Source organism: Petromyzon marinus, chromosome 4 (genome assembly GCF_048934315.1).
Source record: "Petromyzon marinus isolate PM22_M1 ecotype Great Lakes invasive population chromosome 4, UKy_Petmar_22M1.pri1.0, whole genome shotgun sequence".
In the NCBI taxonomy this organism is placed as follows: Eukaryota; Metazoa; Chordata; class Hyperoartia; order Petromyzontiformes; family Petromyzontidae; genus Petromyzon; species Petromyzon marinus.
In genome coordinates this window covers 2,146,822-2,166,638 of record NC_133670.1, presented here as the reverse complement: position 1 = coordinate 2,166,638, position 19,817 = coordinate 2,146,822, and the positions used below count along the sequence as shown (strand labels likewise).

General features: G+C 46.6%; 1 protein-coding gene and 1 non-coding gene across 2 annotated transcripts in view; both read left to right on the top strand.

The window, feature by feature from the left end:
- Nucleotides 1–19,817, top strand: part of LOC116938838 (integrin alpha-8-like) — a 135,639-nt gene that overhangs the window by 66,962 nt on the left and 48,860 nt on the right. The window contains exons 17-20 of the mRNA XM_032946541.2: nt 2,640–2,794; nt 5,301–5,438; nt 6,439–6,506; nt 8,508–8,652. Of these exons, the coding sequence (XP_032802432.2) occupies nt 2,640–2,794; nt 5,301–5,438; nt 6,439–6,506; nt 8,508–8,652 (506 nt within the window). The remainder of the gene's footprint in view (nt 1–2,639; nt 2,795–5,300; nt 5,439–6,438; nt 6,507–8,507; nt 8,653–19,817) is intronic.
- On the top strand, nt 9,485–9,587 carry LOC116938897 (U6 spliceosomal RNA). Its single transcript, XR_004402341.1, has one exon. It is a non-coding gene; the product is annotated as a U6 spliceosomal RNA (small nuclear RNA).

Sequence of the window (19,817 nt, the reverse complement as noted above, 5' to 3'; positions counted from 1 at the left end):
TATCTTTTTTTCAGGAGCGCCCTACCAAGTTTTCGCAGTAGGGGGTGATGTTGCCATGTGTGTGATCCCAATTGAGTAATTTGCAGGTCATTTTGTCAGCATTGGGATGTTTTGGTCAATACCAATTGCGTAGTTTTTTTTTTGTTATAATGCAGCCAGCCATCGACAGGGCATGCAAGAGGGCTCCACATGTGTTACCATGCCAACCGTCAACCCCCACCGTCAACTCCCCTCCATCAACTCGCTTGCAACTTATGTGTTCTTCGCGACGGTGAAACGGCGCAGCCAACATCGAATCAGCATAACGAGAGGCTCCGGCCTCCAGGGCTCGACGCTGTGTCGGAGCCGATCACCCACGTGACCCAGAATGCCGTCCCCCCGGCGCCCAAAGAAGGTGCCAAGACGCATCGCAGGCAATGTGCTTCTCCGAACTCTGGCCCCTTCGGTGGGGCCCTCTTCCTGCTGCTGATAGAGCCAGGCCGAGGGGACAGCGTCGTGAGCGTGACCCAGCTATTGGCAGCTGTGACCTCAATTTAACGACAGCTGACGCGGAGGATGTTGAGCCCAGCCTTCTACAGTGAAGGCAGTGTTCCCGACCTTTCTCACACTTCCCTTCTCAGCAATGCACAGAATAACACGGGTGGTACGAGCAATAGCAAAAGCAGCATCGTAACAGTGTGTGCGTCGCGCTAAGTGGCAGTGTTGCAAATAAAGAATGGATGATAAAAAAAGATATATCTCGAGTTGGAGGAAAGAAGATCGATTCAAATGCATTCGTGAGGTTATATTCTTGTGCCACAACAGCCTCGATGTCGATCATTCCGGCGCAGTGCCGCGTCATGCCAAGTGAGGATGCAGGTGGACTGTGACCCCGAGGTCAAGTGAGTTGAGAGTTGCGACCGCCGTAGCAACGCAACATTTCCCGACGAGCCACGTGTGTCCTCCAGCCGCTGGGAAGACAAGAGGCACATTACCGCACAGCGTTTGCCAACAAATCCACGGCGTTTCTCCCTCCGTTGCCCCGCTGTGACGCGGCCGTGAGAAATATAATTTGTTGTAAAAACAAACGGGAGAGGCCTTGCTTATTGCGGGATTCGTCTTCTCAGGTGGGGTACGTGTAGATGTTTATTTTTCGATTTTGTTTAAAGTAGTGTACTTTACTTTGAACTTTCAGACAGGCGCGTGTTTTTTCGAACTATTTTTTTACTGTCACTGGTTTCTTAATATCCATTTCGCAAACTTTAACTGGCAAATTGTCACCGCGGGTTGGAATGCGTCACGCGCGATCAAAAGGCTGCAAGTTTGAAAATAATCACGGAAATAACTGCGGTGAGTGTTTTGCCTGCCTTTTTTTTAGGTCAATCAAGTTTTACTTTGAAACATGTCCAGGTTCTTCTTATACACCACAGCCATGCTGGCGTTAGCATTGCAGCAATGTTCTTGCGACCACACCCATCCAATCAAACGTTGCCGTACACACAAGCGCTGTTAATCGGAGCGTGTGCTGCACGTGCAACACAACACGTTTCAGACGGGGCTTCAAGAAAGTTGCAAACTGCGCTCACACGTGCACGTTGGCTCAACGTTGGAGTCCATGTTAAATGGCAATGCGTGGACACAAACACAATTTTTTCCAAGAGTAATGCTTCCTTTAAATTCACCCTAACAAAAAAATGTAGAGGCAATGTTTTCATCCGCTATGCAAGTTGGTGATTGCTCGTGTAATGCTGTAGAATATACTGCCTCCAGACTGGGACTGGGCTGAATTAACATTGGACCACGTTTTTGTGAATTGTTGTGGCTGCCAAGCCGTTTGAGACTGGGCCAATGCCATTCATTACATTGACGTGGGCATTAATGCCACCTACCGCAACATCGTAACTTCAATATTGATTAATCATATTTTTCTTCTTCCCACAATACCACATCTGCTTGTCGTAAAACATAACACCGCCTCGTGTAAATTGTTTACTCGCTAATTATGAGAGCAATGGCAGGGTTTACGGCAGCTGCAGGTGAAGTTTTCTGGCTCAAAGCTACAGCCCTGGCCTCTGGCTGCGTTCACATTTCCAGTTTTTGTGTTGTCATTGAGACAGCAGTCTGGCGCCGAGTGGTTACACTCGCGCCCTACGTTAAAATGTACCCCGGTTCGATTCCCGACTCAGGCCCTTTTCTCTCCGCAGTTTGTATGTTCTCTCTCCCTGTTACGCATGGTTTCCTACGGGTTCTCCACTTTCCTGCCATAGCTCAAACAAGATCAAAACCATTGTAACTGACATCCGTCAAAGCATCCCAACGTTAATACATTACCTTCATATGACTCAATTGGGACGACACACAGCAACAACATCGAAAAACTTGGCAGGACCCTCCTGAAAAAGATTTGTGAGATTTGTACGTACGTATGTTGAAATTCTTTCGCCCCGTACGTAGCCAAGCGTGCTAATCAGTGCGAGGGAAGGACAACGCACGAAATACAAAATGCAGTTCTAAAGAAATAAGTAGATGATTTAAAAGTGCATAGCATCAGTGGCTTCCTAATATCGGAAGCAAGAGCGTTCCAGACGGCCGCAGGAGCGCGTCTGAAAGCGCGCGATGGCTAAGCCAAATGATTGTTGTCCCTCCGCTGCCCTGGGCAGAGGTAGAGCTCCAGGTGCAGCTCGACAGGCTGAAGCTCAAGGGCTCCGGGCGACGGGCCCTCTTCCTCCTGTCCCAGACGTCGCTTCACGAGCAACGGCTCAGCCTTGCCAACCGGGCCCGGCCGCACTGCGTGGCCCTGCTCGCCTTTCTCAGGGTAAGTGCCCCCCAAACCCCCCACCCCCCACCCGCCCCTTGGCCAATAGCGACGCCGTGGCCCGGCGGTGGCCGCGTTCGCAGAGGTTCGCGGTTCGAATGCAGCAGGCCACCCTGGTTAATACGGATATGCTCACGGTGATGTGTTCAATGCTACACCCATGTAGAAGGGTAGCAGGGCAGGATGGGGCGGGTTTTCTCTTTAGACTTGCCTCCGTAAGCATTCTGCTACTGGGGTGTTCGTGATAGAGAGGTTTTTTTGGTATGTCGCGTAAATATCAAAGTGTCGTGAACCCACCATGTAGGCTCATCTTTACTCTATTTAACACCCGAAAACAGGAAGACTTCTTCACAATTCTGGCAAATCGTCTGATGAAGCTGGTTGTAATCATCAGCGCAAAAGTCGTACTCGAACTGTAAAAGTTGTGGGTTTACTCTCCGACACTTCGGTGTGCTGAACTAGTAACTAATTGGCACATTTTGTCTATTTGACGAACCTCACAAATTGGCTGTGTCAGGTGGTGGCAGGTTAACGACATGTTTATGTTTACGCGATCTAACACACAAAAAAACGTTATTATGGATAATATTGATCGCGAAAGCCTACGTGTTAAACTGTGAAATCCACTGTCTACAACGTTACAAACTCATTGGTAAATGAGTGCAATGCATTTTTTTTCCATCATAAATACATCCAAAACGAGGGGGGCCGTTGTGTGCCGACATCGTCCACATTTGAACCTTATATCGGGATCCCGGGGTCCCGAATAGTCAAAATCGTAATTTATTTATTTGTGGCGACTCCGTCCCCACCGCGCACATAAACGCCGCGACCCGCCTGGCGCGGCTCGTTCTGTTGCCGTGTCGTCCAAGCACAGCAGCGGCGAGGACGAACGCGCAGAAGAAACAAAGCTTTGAAACTTTGATCAGCGCATCGTGTAGAGCTTTGTCGAGAGGAACAGATCGCCGTGTCGTTCGCCTTCAACGGACATAAAATGACGTCGCAACGCAGTTCATGCGAGAGCCGGGGGCTTATGGGACCCCGGGGTCCCGCCATAAGGTTCATTTGTCTAATTCTAACAATTGCCTGGCAGTAGCTCAATTGGGATGACGTAGCGAGCACCATCGCCCCCTACTGCGAAACTACCGCGGACTGTGTCGGTTGAAGCTCGGCGGCGCCTTCGCTGAAGCCCCCCCCCCCTCCCCCCCCCTGATAGGAATAGCTCGAATTTCCGAGTGCACTAAATTATGATTGAAAATACAGAGTACGTAGCCTCGAGCGCTGTTCAGATGTCTCAATTTTTGCGTATTCCCACTTGCTGCGTGTACTGCCGATAAAGCGTTGTCTATGAACAATGCTTTCAGCCTTCCTCACTGAGTAATCGTCTCCAGTACCTCCACTTTCTGGTGCCTTAAGATACATTGCTTCGGGGGATAAATAAAAAATAATTAATGACGACTATGGTGCAGTGGCAAAGCCAAAGGAAGGGGGTTGGGTTGAAATCCCCCCCATCCACCCTCCAAAGCGTGAAAATGTATATTTTATTGATATATATATACCTGAAAAAATACATTTAATTTTATTTTGATTCACAAATGTGAGTCGGGTGTTCAGTCACAGCACCAACAATCTGGAAATACATGGTGCCACTAAGTAAATAAGGACATATATACGACGATCCTGATTTATGTTGAAGGTTTTTATATTTAAAACGATGAAAACGAGGAGCAGAGTCGCTCTGAGCATCAATACAGTCGGTATATACTGCAGATGTATAACCTGTCCAAATTGCACATCGTTTCCAAACGAGGCACATTGAGGCCATGCCACTGACAAATGCGCACTGCTATGAATAATGGCGTTAGGTTTGCGATGTCTAATTAACAGCAGATGGCCCATTATAGTACAGCGACGGGATCACCCTCCTTAACGTCCTCCCACTGTGCGTTGCACAGACTGCCGCCAAATCTGTGACGGGCTGGCCCGGAAGCCGGTCGAGTAGCCATCAGACCATTTGCAATTTGTAGATCGCTCGTGGAACATTTCCACGTGACGATAGGCCACTTCGTTGAGCTATAATTTGTGGCCCGATCGCTTCTGATAAAGAAGCTAATAGCTCAGTTGGCTTTGCACTCCTCTCGTGTTTTTGTAATGTTTGTTGTGGTCAGCTTATGACCCACCCCTCGTGGGCATCTGTGTAAAATATTTTTTTTTATCGCTCATCGGATTTCTCCAAGATAATACAAATTCAGATTTTGTCATGAAAACGTCAATTTCCAAAAATTATTTGCTCAGCGGTAATGCGTGTTGATATCAGAGTAATATCTGCTTCTTCAGTGTGAGGCTTTTATGAAAAACATAATTGGCCCTCCACATATTTTTGTAATTAAGAGTCGTACTAATTGATGCACTAATGAAGAAATGTCACCTTACTCTGTTGTCATTAAAGGTATTTAACATAATGGCTGTGAGTGAAACACTGAGCGAGCCACTGGCTGTGCCCCAGGGCGAGTCGGAGTTTCGTGACAAGCTCACGCCAATCTCCGTGGGCCTCAACCTCAGCTTGGATGAGCAGGCGAGGCGGGGCCCTCACGGCCTCCACCCCATCCTCCACCCCTCCAGCCCGCAGCACGTCAGCAAGCAGGTGCAGCTCACGTATGCACCCCAGCGAGCTCGGGCCCACTCTCTCCTTCCCCATCCAGGCCCCTTTATGGAGGGCCTCTGGGCCACAAACTCCCAGCAGCAGCAATCCCCCACTTTTCGCGACCATCATCATTTCCCGTCTGTTGCAGACACATGGCAGTCTAGACTCTCATTCAGCATGATTGGCTACGTACGGTGCGAAAGAAGTTCAACATACATACATTTAAACTTGTGAAATGGGCCCTCCGGTTCTATTTTTCCAAAGTGAGCAGCCATTAAGTAGTTGGACGATGCTGTTGACGGGTTTCCAGTTCGCATCCCGCTTGGGGGGATTGAGGGTCAACTCAGCCCATTGTCATCCCTCTGGGGTCAATACAATTGTTGCTACTTTGTGGGACATCAATAGCGGTCATCCTATGGAGTGCTTCACTCCGCAGATTTTAATTCAGTTGACCTTGGTTTTGGTATCCGATGTGTTTTATTGCGAGGTGCAAAATATATATATAAAATTGTTCAGCTGTTGTCTTGTACAGCGTTGTGAGATGCAGTTTTGCATGAACGATGCTATATTACAATTCAATTATTGTTACCATGGGAATGTGGAATTTCCACCGTGAGCTCGGAATTGCTGGTGGAGATGAACGCCACTCTGATGCTCATTCTAACACTACGTTTGAAAACTTCATGGAGCGGCTGTTAGACTGCTCAGCGTTGCCTGTCTGGCTTCACTCAATTTCGAGTGACGCAACTTTTTAACAACGTCAAAGGGGCATTGTAAGTAATCGTTGTTTTGTTGAGTTCTCTGACACGCGCCAAGACCCAATTAAACAGAATGTAGATGAGCACCTGATGCCCATAATGACGTCTGACATCCCTGCTTCCTCTCCCCATCAACACACGCAACATTTCCCTCCGTCGTGTTGCCTTTAAAACTGATGACTGGTTTGTGACGACGACGACGACGATGATGATGACAGTGATGATGTCTGTCTTCTCCTCAGGCCTACATCTTGCTTGACTGTGGTGAGGACAATGTCTGTATCCCCAAGCTGAAGCTCTCGGTCACGTGGTGCGCTCACGCACTAACAGCCACACGCACGCACAACCACACTCACAGCCACACACGCTCTCAGCCACACGCACGCACAACCACACGCACATGCCCCTTCGGGCCACCCAAGTTGACTTTCCTTAGTGGTGATCACTGATATGGTGGCGCCCTACATGCCAGCTCTACAGGACCCCCTCATCCAAGAGGAGCTGGAGCCAAGCCTGATGCCAACACCAGACAGTCAAACTCCTCCCAACAGTGGATGGTCCACGAGGGTTGACAGATCTGCTATGCCAGGAGTCGGCAATCAAAATAACAAGAAGAGCCTTTTTTTAATTCGGTTAAAACAACCCAATATTTAAAAGTGCCGCAATGCATGTGAATACGAGACAGTGGTCTCCTTAATAAGTAACGTGTCACGAAGCAGTCCTTAAAGAGCCGCGTGCAGCTCCTGAGCCGCAGGTTTGCCGACCCCTGCGCTGTGCCGTTACCATCAGGCTCCGACCATCATACATGTCCGACACGTGTTGTGAGACGGACGTCGCCCTACGAAACAGTAACAACACATTTTAAACCAATTGTGGCCCACGGATCATCCCCGATGTTCCGAGGGGAGAAATTTTCTTTTCACGTCCATTCCTCCCCTTCCTCTACACTCACAGACAAAAAGGATATCTCATGCAGGAGATTGTGTGTTCAGTCGATGCCACAAAAGTTGGGATTCAAAAATAAAGTTGAGCAAGTCAGCACAATTTTTATATCCACTTTCTAAAATATGCTCAGCATGTGTTGGAGCAACACATGAAATCAGTAAATCACCACGGGTTACAGAGACAAGAGGTTCTGCAGAGAAAATTCAGCTTGAAAAAGTGCAGATTCCAAAAGCCATGTGTGACCCAATGGATGTCAGAGACGAATGCATCCTCAGAGTCTAGTCCAGCTTGCAGCTACCATGCAGTCCACTCGGAATCTAAGGCTCTTCCCACTGTAGCTATGGAGGACTGAGGCAGGAGATTTGCTATAGGGCGGCAGCGTGCTGACACTCGCGCCTGACAACAAGAACGGCCTGCGTTTGGTTCCCGACTCAGGCACCCTTCCGTGTAGACTCTGTACGTTCTCCCCCGGTACTGCACGGGTTTCCTCTGGGTTGTCCGGTTTCCTCGCATAGCAAAGACAACACACAGCGTGTGACTGGTGGTTGGCCAAACATCCCAATGCCGATAAATTACCCGCAAATTACACAAGCAGAGCCACAACATTGCCCCCTGCTGCGGGACCCTCTTGAAAAATAGTGTTGAGACTCTTGAGTGAGGCTTTCCTGGTTACACAAGTGTAACAATAATAATACAATTGGTTTAACGCGTAGGCTTTCGTGACCAATATTATCTATGATTAAAAAATAAATTGGGTTATATCGCGTAAATATAAATGTGACGTTAAACCCGTCAACATCCAACACAGCCAATTAGTAAGATTTGTCACGTAAACAAAACGTGCCAATTAGTTACCACTTCAGCACACCAGTGTGTTGGAGAGTAAAATTATAATTTGAGTACGACGTTCCGCTGGTGATTGACGGTGTCGGGTGGTGGCGGGTTCACCGACACATTTATAAATACGCGATCTAGCCCCCCCCCCCCCCCAAAAAAAAAACCCCTTTATTATCAATAATAAAATAATAACAATGATCAGATTCTCCATGAAGAGCCTTTGCCCCACCCGTCTGTGTAAGGGCACCTGGCTGAGCGCTCACAGTCCCCTACGTAAGTGGGGCAGCGAGCCCATTTCTCTCCCTCGCCCCCAGCCCGTGAGCTCCATGTGTCGGGGCTTCCACCCGCGGAATTTAAGTATTTATGTGCCCCCCCCCCCCTCCACCCACCCCTCCATTGCCGCTGCTCTCACTCCATCCCCGGGCTCTTGTCGAATAAAATAAATAACTAACTAAATCAAAAGGGGTAACCTGGGCCGTCTGCGATGGTGTCTGAGCGAGTTTCCGTGGCCACCCCCCCCCCCCCCCAGGGACCGCAAGGCGCTGCTGGTGGGCGAGGAGAACCTGGTGACGCTGGCGCTTGTGGCAAGAAACGCGGGCGAGGGCGCCTACGAGGCGGAGCTCGTCCTCGTGCTGCCCCCTGAGGCCGACTACGTGGGCATCGTCCGAAACGAGGTGAGCCTCCCCCTTCCCTTCCCTCGCTTCTCCTCCGCACTGCCCCCTACCTCTCGGCCCCCCACCCCTTCGGCCCCCCTCCCCTTGTCCACCCTCCAACGTGTGCATGTGGCGCCCTCCTGGTGGCCACGGCTTGTCACGGGAGGGCCTTGCTGCTCGATGTCTCGCCAGAGGCAGATTTGAAAATTTCCCAATGGGGGGGGGGGGGTTTGGGTGGTCCTGAAATTAAGAATGTTTCTTTTTTTTAAACAGGCCTCTACGTTAATAAAAAAAAAGTATTTTCTCTGGCAATGTCAACAAATTTTTGTGGTAATCATCTCCATCGCCTGCCCCGGCCCCACCCCTTCACTTGGAACCACCGCTGCGTCTCACGTTCATCTTTTCCTGCTGTTCCTAGCAGGTGACAACAATGTGGGATTTTGACTTAAAACTTTCGTGACTGCAGGAATTCAAATTAATAATTAATTTGAACCTATCTACATGATCCATAATGAAGGTTTTTGGGGTAGATCGCGTTATTTATAAATGTGTCGCAACCCTTCACCACCCGACACGGCCAATCAGTAAAAAATTGTCACGTTGACAAAAGACAATTAGTTCACTACTTTAGCCCACCGGTGTGTTGAAGAGTGGATCCACAACATTTACAATTTCTGAATACGACGTTTCGCTGGTAATTGCATCCAGCATCATCGGGCAAATTGCGAATTTATTATGAATAATATTGGTCGCGACAGCCTGCATGTTAAACTATCTACGTGACTTTAGCGAAAGACCCAAAGAAAATGTGGGATTTGTAACGGCCACAATGTTTTGTTGGCTGTCGGTAACAGTGCTCCGGCAGTACATATACTAAAATTGGAACGATACAGAGAAGATTAGCATGGCCCCTGCGCAAGGATGACACGCAAATTCGTGAAGCGTTTGAAGAAAAAAAATAAAATAAAGAAAAAAAAGAGAGAGAGAATGATTCAGAGACGTAGGAAACTACAACAATTGCCACAGCTCTGTGGTCCTCTGCAGGGATCCATACTCTTTGGTTCTTTCGGTAAAGTCACGTAGGTAGAAAATAAAATTAAATCACGACGTTTCGGGCGCAACACAAGCGTCCGCCATCAGGTGGGACAACCACAGCAAGAAACAATTGCTGACGTGGGCAAACGGGCTGCCGTGACAAGAGGCTTTACAGGCAAGAGAGGGGGGGGAAGGAGCCAGGGAGGAGAGATAGAGAGGGGGGTGTGGGGTAGGGGGAGTAGAGCGCTTAATCCCTTCTAGCTGCTCTTCATTCGGCAGCGCTCCACTCCCCCTACCCCACACCCCCCTCTCTGTCTCTCCTTCCGGGCTCCTCCCCCCTCTCTGTCTCTCCTTCCTGGCTCCTCCCCCCTCTCTGTCTCTCCTTCCTGGCTCCTCCCCCCTCTCTTGCCTATAAAGCCTCTTGTCACAGCAGCCCTTTTGCCCACTTCAGAAATTGTTTCTTGCTGTGGTTGTCCCACCTGATGACGGGCGCTTGTGTTGCACCCGAAACGTCACGTGATTTAATTTATTTTATTTTCTACCTACGTGACTTTACCGAAAGAACCAAAGAGTATGGATCCCTGCAGTCACGAAAACTTCAAATCTAGACTCTGTTGGGATGTTTGGCCAACAGTCTGTTATGGAGAGTGCGAGGATACGCAGTGACATCCAGTCTGATTTGTTTAACCCAGAGGGAAGTCTGTCGAGATTCATTATCACTTTTGTAAAGAAAATTTGGATACATTAAACATTAATAGAACAGTTATAATAATAATTACATTATGATAACTATTGTTGAAACGGTTCTGTTATCTCGCATTTGTCAATGTGTTTGCAAGTAAGTTGTTAATTTGGAATTGGGCAGACGATCGCACACACGGACAGATAACGACACAGGTCTTTAAAGTCCACTTTGCTGCAGACTCGCGTTGGTCATTCCCCGTACAAATGACCGTATGACTGCGGTCGCCAAATACGTGTTTACACCGGCAAAAAATTTAACGAAATAACGACGGGAGCATTGTTTACCGTTCGTGAAGCAAACCACCAATACAAAGATCCGTTTTGCCCGTTTTGTGAAGCTGTGAATCTTGCCTGTTTGGTTTCATGAACTTAAGCACAATGTCGCTTTGCATGTCTCTCCGTCGATGCATTGATTCATTGTTCAAGACTTCTGGATTAATTTGAGATGTTAGAAAATAATCAATATTACGGAGCTTACACACACACATTGTCCAGTATCCCTTTTTATCCAATTGTTGGCAAAATTCCCAGGATTTTTCCACGACCAATAATCTGGTGATGAGGTCTGGCTATTTTCGTCAAGGTGTCTGTCTGACCCAATTACCTTCATAAGAACAAATTTGACATCGAGGTAAAATTCAATCATCAATTGCTGTAAAAACGAATGCTGCGCAAAACCAGATTAACGCAAAATAACATTATACGGGCATCAAGAGCAATGGCGAAGCAAGGCATCGCATCATAACATATTGGGCTGATCCACGTGCAAGTTTATTGTAAAAATAATTTACCTTAGATCCATTTCAAATAGTTACAGTAAAAAACTGTTTTTCAAAATCTTCCATTACATCATTAACCTCATTAAATGCAATGTGCTCGGTTATAATGAGTTATTCTTGTTATATTCTTGGTTCTTTCGGTAAAGTCAGGTAGATAGAAAACAATAAAAATAATACAATTTAAATTTATAATAAAGTTAATAAATGTAAAATAATAAAAACAATTTATTATATTAAATTTTATTTTATTTTTATTTTATTTTTTATTTATTGTATTATTTTTATGTTTTCTATCTACGTGACTTTACCGAAAGAACCAAGAATATAACAAGAATAACTTATTATAACCGAGCACATTGCATTTAATGAGGCTAATGATGTAATGGAAGATTTTGAAAAACTGTTTTTTTACCGAAAGAACCAAGAATATGAATTTCTGCAGTCACGAAAGTTTTAAGTCTCACTTATTATTTCTTATCTGCTCTCCTATGGAGAGGCAGGCAGCCACATGTGCACAGCAGACGTGGCACTGTGTGCTGCGCTATGCTGCTGTTCTACAGAGGCAGCAGGGCTCTTGGCGTGGCATGTAAATACCACGATAACCCACTGCAGGATAATAAGACGTGAAGCTGCCATTTCGTATTTCCAGTCGATTTGGCAGCTCACATCAACGGGTGCTGTGGTGCATCATGAACTCTACTGATTCTGGTAACGGAAATATACCTGATTACGTTTCATGATAATGCAACAAATGCCACTTTAATGAAGTCCGTAGTTGTGAACAGAAATGCCGCAGGCATCCCTGAAGTGCGCTGTTTCCTCTTTCTCAGGGTTGCTGGAGGCGTAGACCGTTTGTTATACCTTTGGATGCATGCACAGAGTTTTGTAAGCATTCTCCCGAACCCAGTGTGAGAATTTTTAAACCAACGCAAAACAGAAGCAGATCGTGGACCCACTGCATACGTTGAGTTGTGGTTCTGCTCGAATTATTGATCGAATGTTATGCACCGTTCTGGAGGGCAGAATTGGCAGAACCCTTGGTCCCGCCATAAATGGCCACAAATCACGATGTAGGGGTGGGGTATGTGGAGCATTCTGACACCAGGATGAAAAGCCCACCGAAAGATGTCCAATCAACCATGCCCCCAACCAACACAAGACAAAGATCCCCCGTATAGCCTTGACAGACTTTTTGGGCCAAGTTCCGTTAGGGAGTAGCACCTATGAAGGCCAGCAAGGCACACGAGGGGGTGGGTGGCCAGCACCACGCCCGACCACCTTTGTCTCCCCAGTGGCGATGTTTACACACCGCACCGGGTACTCATCTGAGGCTGAGTCGACCTAGGGCAGGCCCAGGACCGGTTCATATAATCATCACCGATGTTGGCCACGGGCGGGATTTGAACTTGCGTCGCCGGGTTCGTGAAGCAGCATGCTAACCGCTACACTTCCGTTCCCAACCCGCCACACACAAACATTTACACGTATACATTCGAGTACCTTTGCAGTAGTCAGAAGCGACTTGGCCACAAATGATAGCTCAACGAAGTGGCTGATTATCACGTGGAAATTCTAAATGTAGAGGGGAAAATCAGAGGGCCGGGAAAAATATCCACGCGACCACGGGGAGAACATGCAAACTCCAAACATGCAGGCATAAGGGTCGGGTTCGATCTCACGACCTCCTGTATACCAGGCGAGGTAGTTAACATCTCGCCAATGTGGCGGTAATGATTAAACTTTACTCTGAATGATTGATATCTCGAGCACTTTGCCAACTCTTGTCATTTACAACATTTAAAATGTGATCTCACTGTGCTAGACCAAGACACATATTAAAGTCATAAACCTTTGTATTTAACGAATATGGTACCCAGTAATAAACTGAAGTTTGTCATGATTTCCATGTTGGATTATATAAATTCGAGTGCCCCCTGGTTCGGCTCACACGTGTTCACATTTGTGCACGTCTGTGGTGGTGAGAAGTTATTGCAAAGATCTTCGAGACGGGCTAAAAAAACATCTTGAACGAAGAACAGGGCACGTGGTCTGGCAATGATGGCTCTTGTAATAAACCCGAGTATGATTACGTACACAATCCAGATATTTTTTTAGATATCCTGATTCCTTATTTTATTTTGATGTTATTAAACAGTCGTTTTTATTAAACACAGGCTGAGACAAAAAAACAAAGACACACAAATAAGTCAGTGTCTCGGCTGGGAGGTTTTTTTGTGGGGGGGGGGGGGGGGGGAAACCGCAAGAGCGAAAGCGAGAGCTCGGGATATGGATTGGTGCATGGAGGAGCGGCGAGGGAGCGCGCAGGGAGCACGCTGCCTCGTTGGTGCTGCACTGCTCACGAGCGCCGTCTCGATCGGCGAAGGGCAACGGCGGACGAGTCGGTGGGCCACGCACGCGGCCCTCCAATCGCCTCAGTGGGCCGCAAGCGTGGCACCGTTGCTCGTGCACTCACCGTGACCCCCGAGCATCACCCCAGAGACACCGAGGCAAGGCGACCTACGAGGGGCGCCACGGGACGCAGGTTGCCCACCGCTGGTGTAGACGATGGTCACGGCGAGCATCAATGTCACGCACTTGCCCGCTGTAGTTTTATGTGGGGTAGTGGAGTGTCGGTGTAGTGGTGAGCATCCAGTGTTGAGAACTCGGTGAGCTGAGTTTTATTCGAGTCCACGGCTAACATCAGTGGCGATTGAGATCCGTGTCACCAAATCCGCAACTGACCAGCATGGTGAAGTAAGGACAAACAACCCCCATGACTGAGAGAGCATGGGGGAGGGCCTTAATCCAGCAGTGGCGCTGAAGTGTATTTATGATGTGCCAATGTTGTATAATTACGTGTTATTTCTAGCCACGGTATTGTGTTAGGAAATACTGCGGAGGCCTCCGGGTGCGTGGTTCTGGGACATGAGGCGACGCCAGTCACAGCGTTGAGTCAATGCCACTGAGGTCCTGCAGGCAAATCTGAAGCTCCCTCCGGGGATGAGTTGAGATTTCCCATATCTGTCGCTGATTTGTAACGACGATTACACAAAATAAACCCCTCGGTGTACGGGACGTTGCGCTGAACTTCGTCAAGTTCAGCTTTGGCGGAGATTATTCGGCAGTCACACGGAGCAAGTCGCTGTCCCATTGGCACCGCCCGAGAGAGGTCACGCGGGGGGGCGATAATCACGATTAATCGGCTCAAATGTATTCTTATGCCACTGAGAACACGACATTAAACGTGCATAACTAAGAAGAGTTTTCTCCAAAAATATATATTTGTACAACACATTCCACTAGATATTATACAAAAAAACAACTAATCAGATTCAACAACATCACTGGTTTACAAGGGATAAATATATAACGGGCGGACAGTTTGGTCAGTGATCCTTCTGGAGTGCAATGGGAGACTGTTCCTGTGAACTGACCTGAGATGGCTTCTCAGCCTACAAAAGGAAACTAGCTCAAAAGCTGCGGTTATTTGTTATTATTTCTTTTTTATAACTCGCAAGGTACTGAATGTGTTCCCATATCTCCAAACCTTACTATCATTTATTACGCTCGGGTCTTGCCAAGTTTTCAGTCGGGTGCGATGTTGCTATTGCTGTGTGATCCCAATCATGGCCCGATCTAAATTGAAAACTTATTGCTTTAGAACTGCTCCTTGTGTTTAGTTTATTGTCCTTCCCCCGCACCTCCGATTAGCACGATTGGATACTTACGGTGCATGTACGTTTATGTTGAACTTCTTTTTCACCGTACGTAGCCAATCATGCTAATCGGTGTGAAAGAAGTTCAACATGCGTACAATTGTGTAATTCGCAGGTGATTTGTCAGCATTGAGATGTTTTTTGCCAATACTATTTACAGTACCGTGTATGTATATTTAGCTATGGAAGGAAACCAGAGATCCCATAGGAAGCCCAGACAGAACAGGGCGAGAACATGCGATCTACACGCAGCACGGCACCCCGAGTCGGGAATCGAACCCAGGCTCCTCACGCAATAACGGGAGGGAGCTTTGTGTCAGTCTGATGTAGAACACCGATCCCTGGCCTCGCGATGAACCCTGCAATTGCTGCGCTACCTGGTGCACGATGCCTGCAATCGCTGCTGGCGTTCGTTGCACCCACTAATGGCCGCTTGTGATTGTTGTGATTACAGGGAACCGGATAGCTTCGCTGTTCGTGTAATTTCAATCGAGCCCCGTGTGTTTGGAGCCGATGTTCACATTCCCACAATTTCTGTCGGGAATTACCAGAGTGCACCACTTCCTATAAGAATTGAAGACCCTGTCATGCGGGCAGGAAATTATGTACCAGGGTTGTGGCAAAATCCCACGTAACGAAGTTATGCTAAACTAAAATTGTGATTTAAAAAAATGTGTGAATTAAAATTATTCCGGCTTGTTTTTTAAGAATATCCCGGGTTAATCAGGTGGCCCTCGCAAAGAAATAATTTTCAGAGCTATCTCGCCTGGCTAACGAAAAGACAAAGACAGTGTCGAAAAGGACAATCACACAATTGAAATGTTATTTCATGGGACCTCCTTTGCCAGTGCCAAAATATGAGAATGAAATGTTATTGCCAAACATATATCAGTCCTCTTTGTCCACCCTCCGTGTTCAGTGTCAACAATAGCCGCTCTCTCCGCGAGGACAAAATACGCCGATTGCTCCATTAATGTAATAATCCATCCCTCCCTCCTGCGGTCTGAAATAAATCTCAGCGGAGTGGCTAACGGAGCTCGGCGCGGAACCGTGTGGCCTCCGGGTGTTTAACTGCCGTCAGCTCCACGGCGCAGCTGTGCCTGCTGCAAGAGCAGCAGTTTCCTGTCCGTTCAGCCAAATCAGATAGCTCGCATGTTTGCCATCCGTCTACTGTGCCCCGTTTTCAACTAATGTGCCGCTAATGAAGCCAAACATGAGCGCACAGGGACTGCATGCTGTCTGTGCACGCGCATGTCTAATGTTAGAAAATGAGGAAAACTTTATTAAAATAGATGGGAGGTCATAAAATGCCAAAGTGTATTGCCTAAAACAACTCTGTTCTTGAGACCGAATGGATCTCTAAATCCAATGGCATTTAGTAATGTATATCATTACATTGTGCATTTAGCATTTTTCCCGTACCACTGTCAGGCCGAATACAGTTAACTGCAGTCATCATCTTATAGCCAGACTTAACTTTTAACAGCCTGCCTGATTTAGGCCACTGTAAAGTAATCGGAATAGCTTGAGATATGTGTTTTCGCAGAAAATAAAAGTTTAAATAGGGGTGGGGGGGGGAATACAGAATTTATTACGAGAGTCTGGTTGAAAAGAGAAAAAAAGAGGAATGACTTCCCGCAGTGGGAGATGTTCTGCCCTCTCTCATCTCGCCGCTCTGGCTGTCGCGATAAGGAAGACGTGAGCGCCACTTGTGAGGCCTTGTTGCTTACGATCGGTCCTTCGTTTATGTGTAAAAATGACCTTTTTTGCACGTTCATATTTAAAAAAATATCCTTTTGACAGTTATTTGGCCGGTGATATTTCAAAAGTGGTACTGGCATCTGGCGGCCCACAATTACTCGGGCGCGAGCAGAGAACGTGCCTCTAAGACACCCAAGCCGCCTCTCATCGGGAATCCTCAACACTTTGGAACAAATAAACAACCGTCTGCTTATACGATGTGAACATCGGAGAGTGTGCTTCGGGTTATTAAATCTAGTGCTGGATCCCACTGCTCCACTGGAAGTGTATCATCCACACTGACAGTGCCCCGCCATCTGACTCATTGTCTTCCTCTTGGTTGCTGGCCTCTAGGCCACCACTCCGATGCCCCAACGTGTGGCGGAAATAAAAGAACCTTTGTGAGTTGCAAAGTGTCGCACGGCTGTACCGAAGGGTCCGGTGCAGCGTGAAGCGACTGTGAAAAAGAGCTCCGTAGCTTATCGGGTTCTTCCAGGATAAATAAAGATTCTGATTCTCTCTCGATTTGAAGCTTTCGTGAGTGCAGGAATCCATACTCTTTGGTTCTTTCGGTAAGGTCACGTAGGTATATTTTATTTTTCATACCTACGGTGACTTTACCGACAGAACCAAAGAGTATTCTGAATCTCATTCGCCTCGCCAAAGGGAAGTGTGTGATTGTTGCTGAGCCGGGTAACTTTGATGCGTTTGTGTTTTCTGCGCGTCTTATTTTTTTTTACTTTCCGCTGAATCGCACTGTCATGGTGCGGTTTGCTGTTCCACGATTTAACGTATTGTCGTGCATGGTATTATTCCATGGTTGCTCACGAACTTGCCATCCGCGATTTTGGCTGTCCGCGATTCGCATCTGAAACGCTGCACGACTGCATCGAGTGAGAGAGATAGAAAATTACGCGACAAAGTGATGAGATAAAGTGATGGGAGAGAATGTGGCGTGACAAATTGATGAGATAGAAAGTTATGCGACAAAGTGATGAGATAAAGTGATGGGAGAGAATGTGGCGTGACAAATTGATGAGAGAGAAAGTTATGCGACAAAGTGATGAGATAAAGTGATGGGAGAGAATGTGGCGTGACAAATTGATGAGATAGAAAGTTACGCGACAAAGTGATGAGATAAAGTGATGGGAGAGAATGTGGCGTGACAAATTGATGAGAGAGAAAGTTACGCGACAAAGTGATGAGACAAAGTGATGGGAGAGAATGTGGCGTGACAAATTGATGAGATAGAAAGTTATGCGACAAAGTGATGAGATAAAGTGATGGGAGAGAATGTGGCGTGACAAATTGATGAGATATAAAGTTATAAGACAAAGTGATGAGATAAAGTGATGCGAGAGAATGTGGCGTGACAAATTGATGAGAGAGAATGTGATGCGGCAAAGTGATGAGATAAAGTGATGGGAGAGAATGTGGCGTGACAAATTGATGAGATAGAAAGTTATGCGACAAAGTGATGAGATAAAGTGATGGGAGAGAATGTGGCGTGACAAATTGATGAGATATAAAGTTATAAGACAAAGTGATGAGATAAAGTGATGCGAGAGAATGTGGCGTGACAAATTGATGAGATAGAAAGTTATGCGACAAAGTGATGAGATAAAGTGATGGGAGAGAATGTGGCGTGACAAATTGATGAGATAGAAAGTTATGCGACAAAGTGATGAGATAAAGTGATGGGAGAGAATGTGGCGTGACAAATTGATGAGATAGAAAGTTATGCGACAAAGTGATGAGACAAAGTGATGGGAGAGAATGTGGCGTGACAAATTGATGAGAGAGAAAGTTACGCGACAAAGTGATGAGATAAAGTGATGGGAGAGAATGTGGCGTGACAAATTGATGAGAGAGAATGTGATGTGGCAAAGTGATGAGATAAAGTGATGGGAGAGAATGTGGCGTGACAAATTGATGAGATAGAAAGTTATACGACAAAGTGATGAGATGAAGTGATGGGAGAGAATGTAGCGTGACAAATTGATGAGAGAGATAGAAAGTTACGCGACAAAGTGATGAGATAAAGTGATGGGAGAGAATGTGGCGTGACAAATTGATGAGATAGAAAGGTATGCGACAAAGTGATGAGACAAAGTGATGGGAGAGAATGTGGTGTGACAAATTGATGAGATAGAAAGTTACGCGACAAAGTGATGAGATAAAGTGATGGGAGAGAATGTGGCGTGACAAATTGATGAGAGAGAAAGTTATGCGACAAAGTGATGAGATAAAGTGATGGGAGAGAATGTGGCGTGACAAATTGATGAGATAGAAAGTTACGCGACAAAGTGATGAGATAAAGTGATGGGAGAGAATGTGGCGTGACAAATTGATGAGAGAGAAAGTTACGCGACAAAGTGATGAGACAAAGTGATGGGAGAGAATGTGGCGTGACAAATTGATGAGATAGAAAGTTATGCGACAAAGTGATGAGATAAAGTGATGGGAGAGAATGTGGCGTGACAAATTGATGAGATATAAAGTTATAAGACAAAGTGATGAGATAAAGTGATGCGAGAGAATGTGGCGTGACAAATTGATGAGAGAGAATGTGATGCGGCAAAGTGATGAGATAAAGTGATGGGAGAGAATGTGGCGTGACAAATTGATGAGATAGAAAGTTATGCGACAAAGTGATGAGATAAAGTGATGGGAGAGAATGTGGCGTGACAAATTGATGAGATATAAAGTTATAAGACAAAGTGATGAGATAAAGTGATGCGAGAGAATGTGGCGTGACAAATTGATGAGATAGAAAGTTATGCGACAAAGTGATGAGATAAAGTGATGGGAGAGAATGTGGCGTGACAAATTGATGAGATAGAAAGTTATGCGACAAAGTGATGAGATAAAGTGATGGGAGAGAATGTGGCGTGACAAATTGATGAGAGAGAAAGTTACGCGACAAAGTGATGAGATAAAGTGATGGGAGAGAATGTGGCGTGACAAATTGATGAGAGAGAATGTGATGTGGCAAAGTGATGAGATAAAGTGATGGGAGAGAATGTGGCGTGACAAATTGATGAGATAGAAAGTTATACGACAAAGTGATGAGATGAAGTGATGGGAGAGAATGTAGCGTGACAAATTGATGAGAGAGATAGAAAGTTACGCGACAAAGTGATGAGATAAAGTGATGGGAGAGAATGTGGCG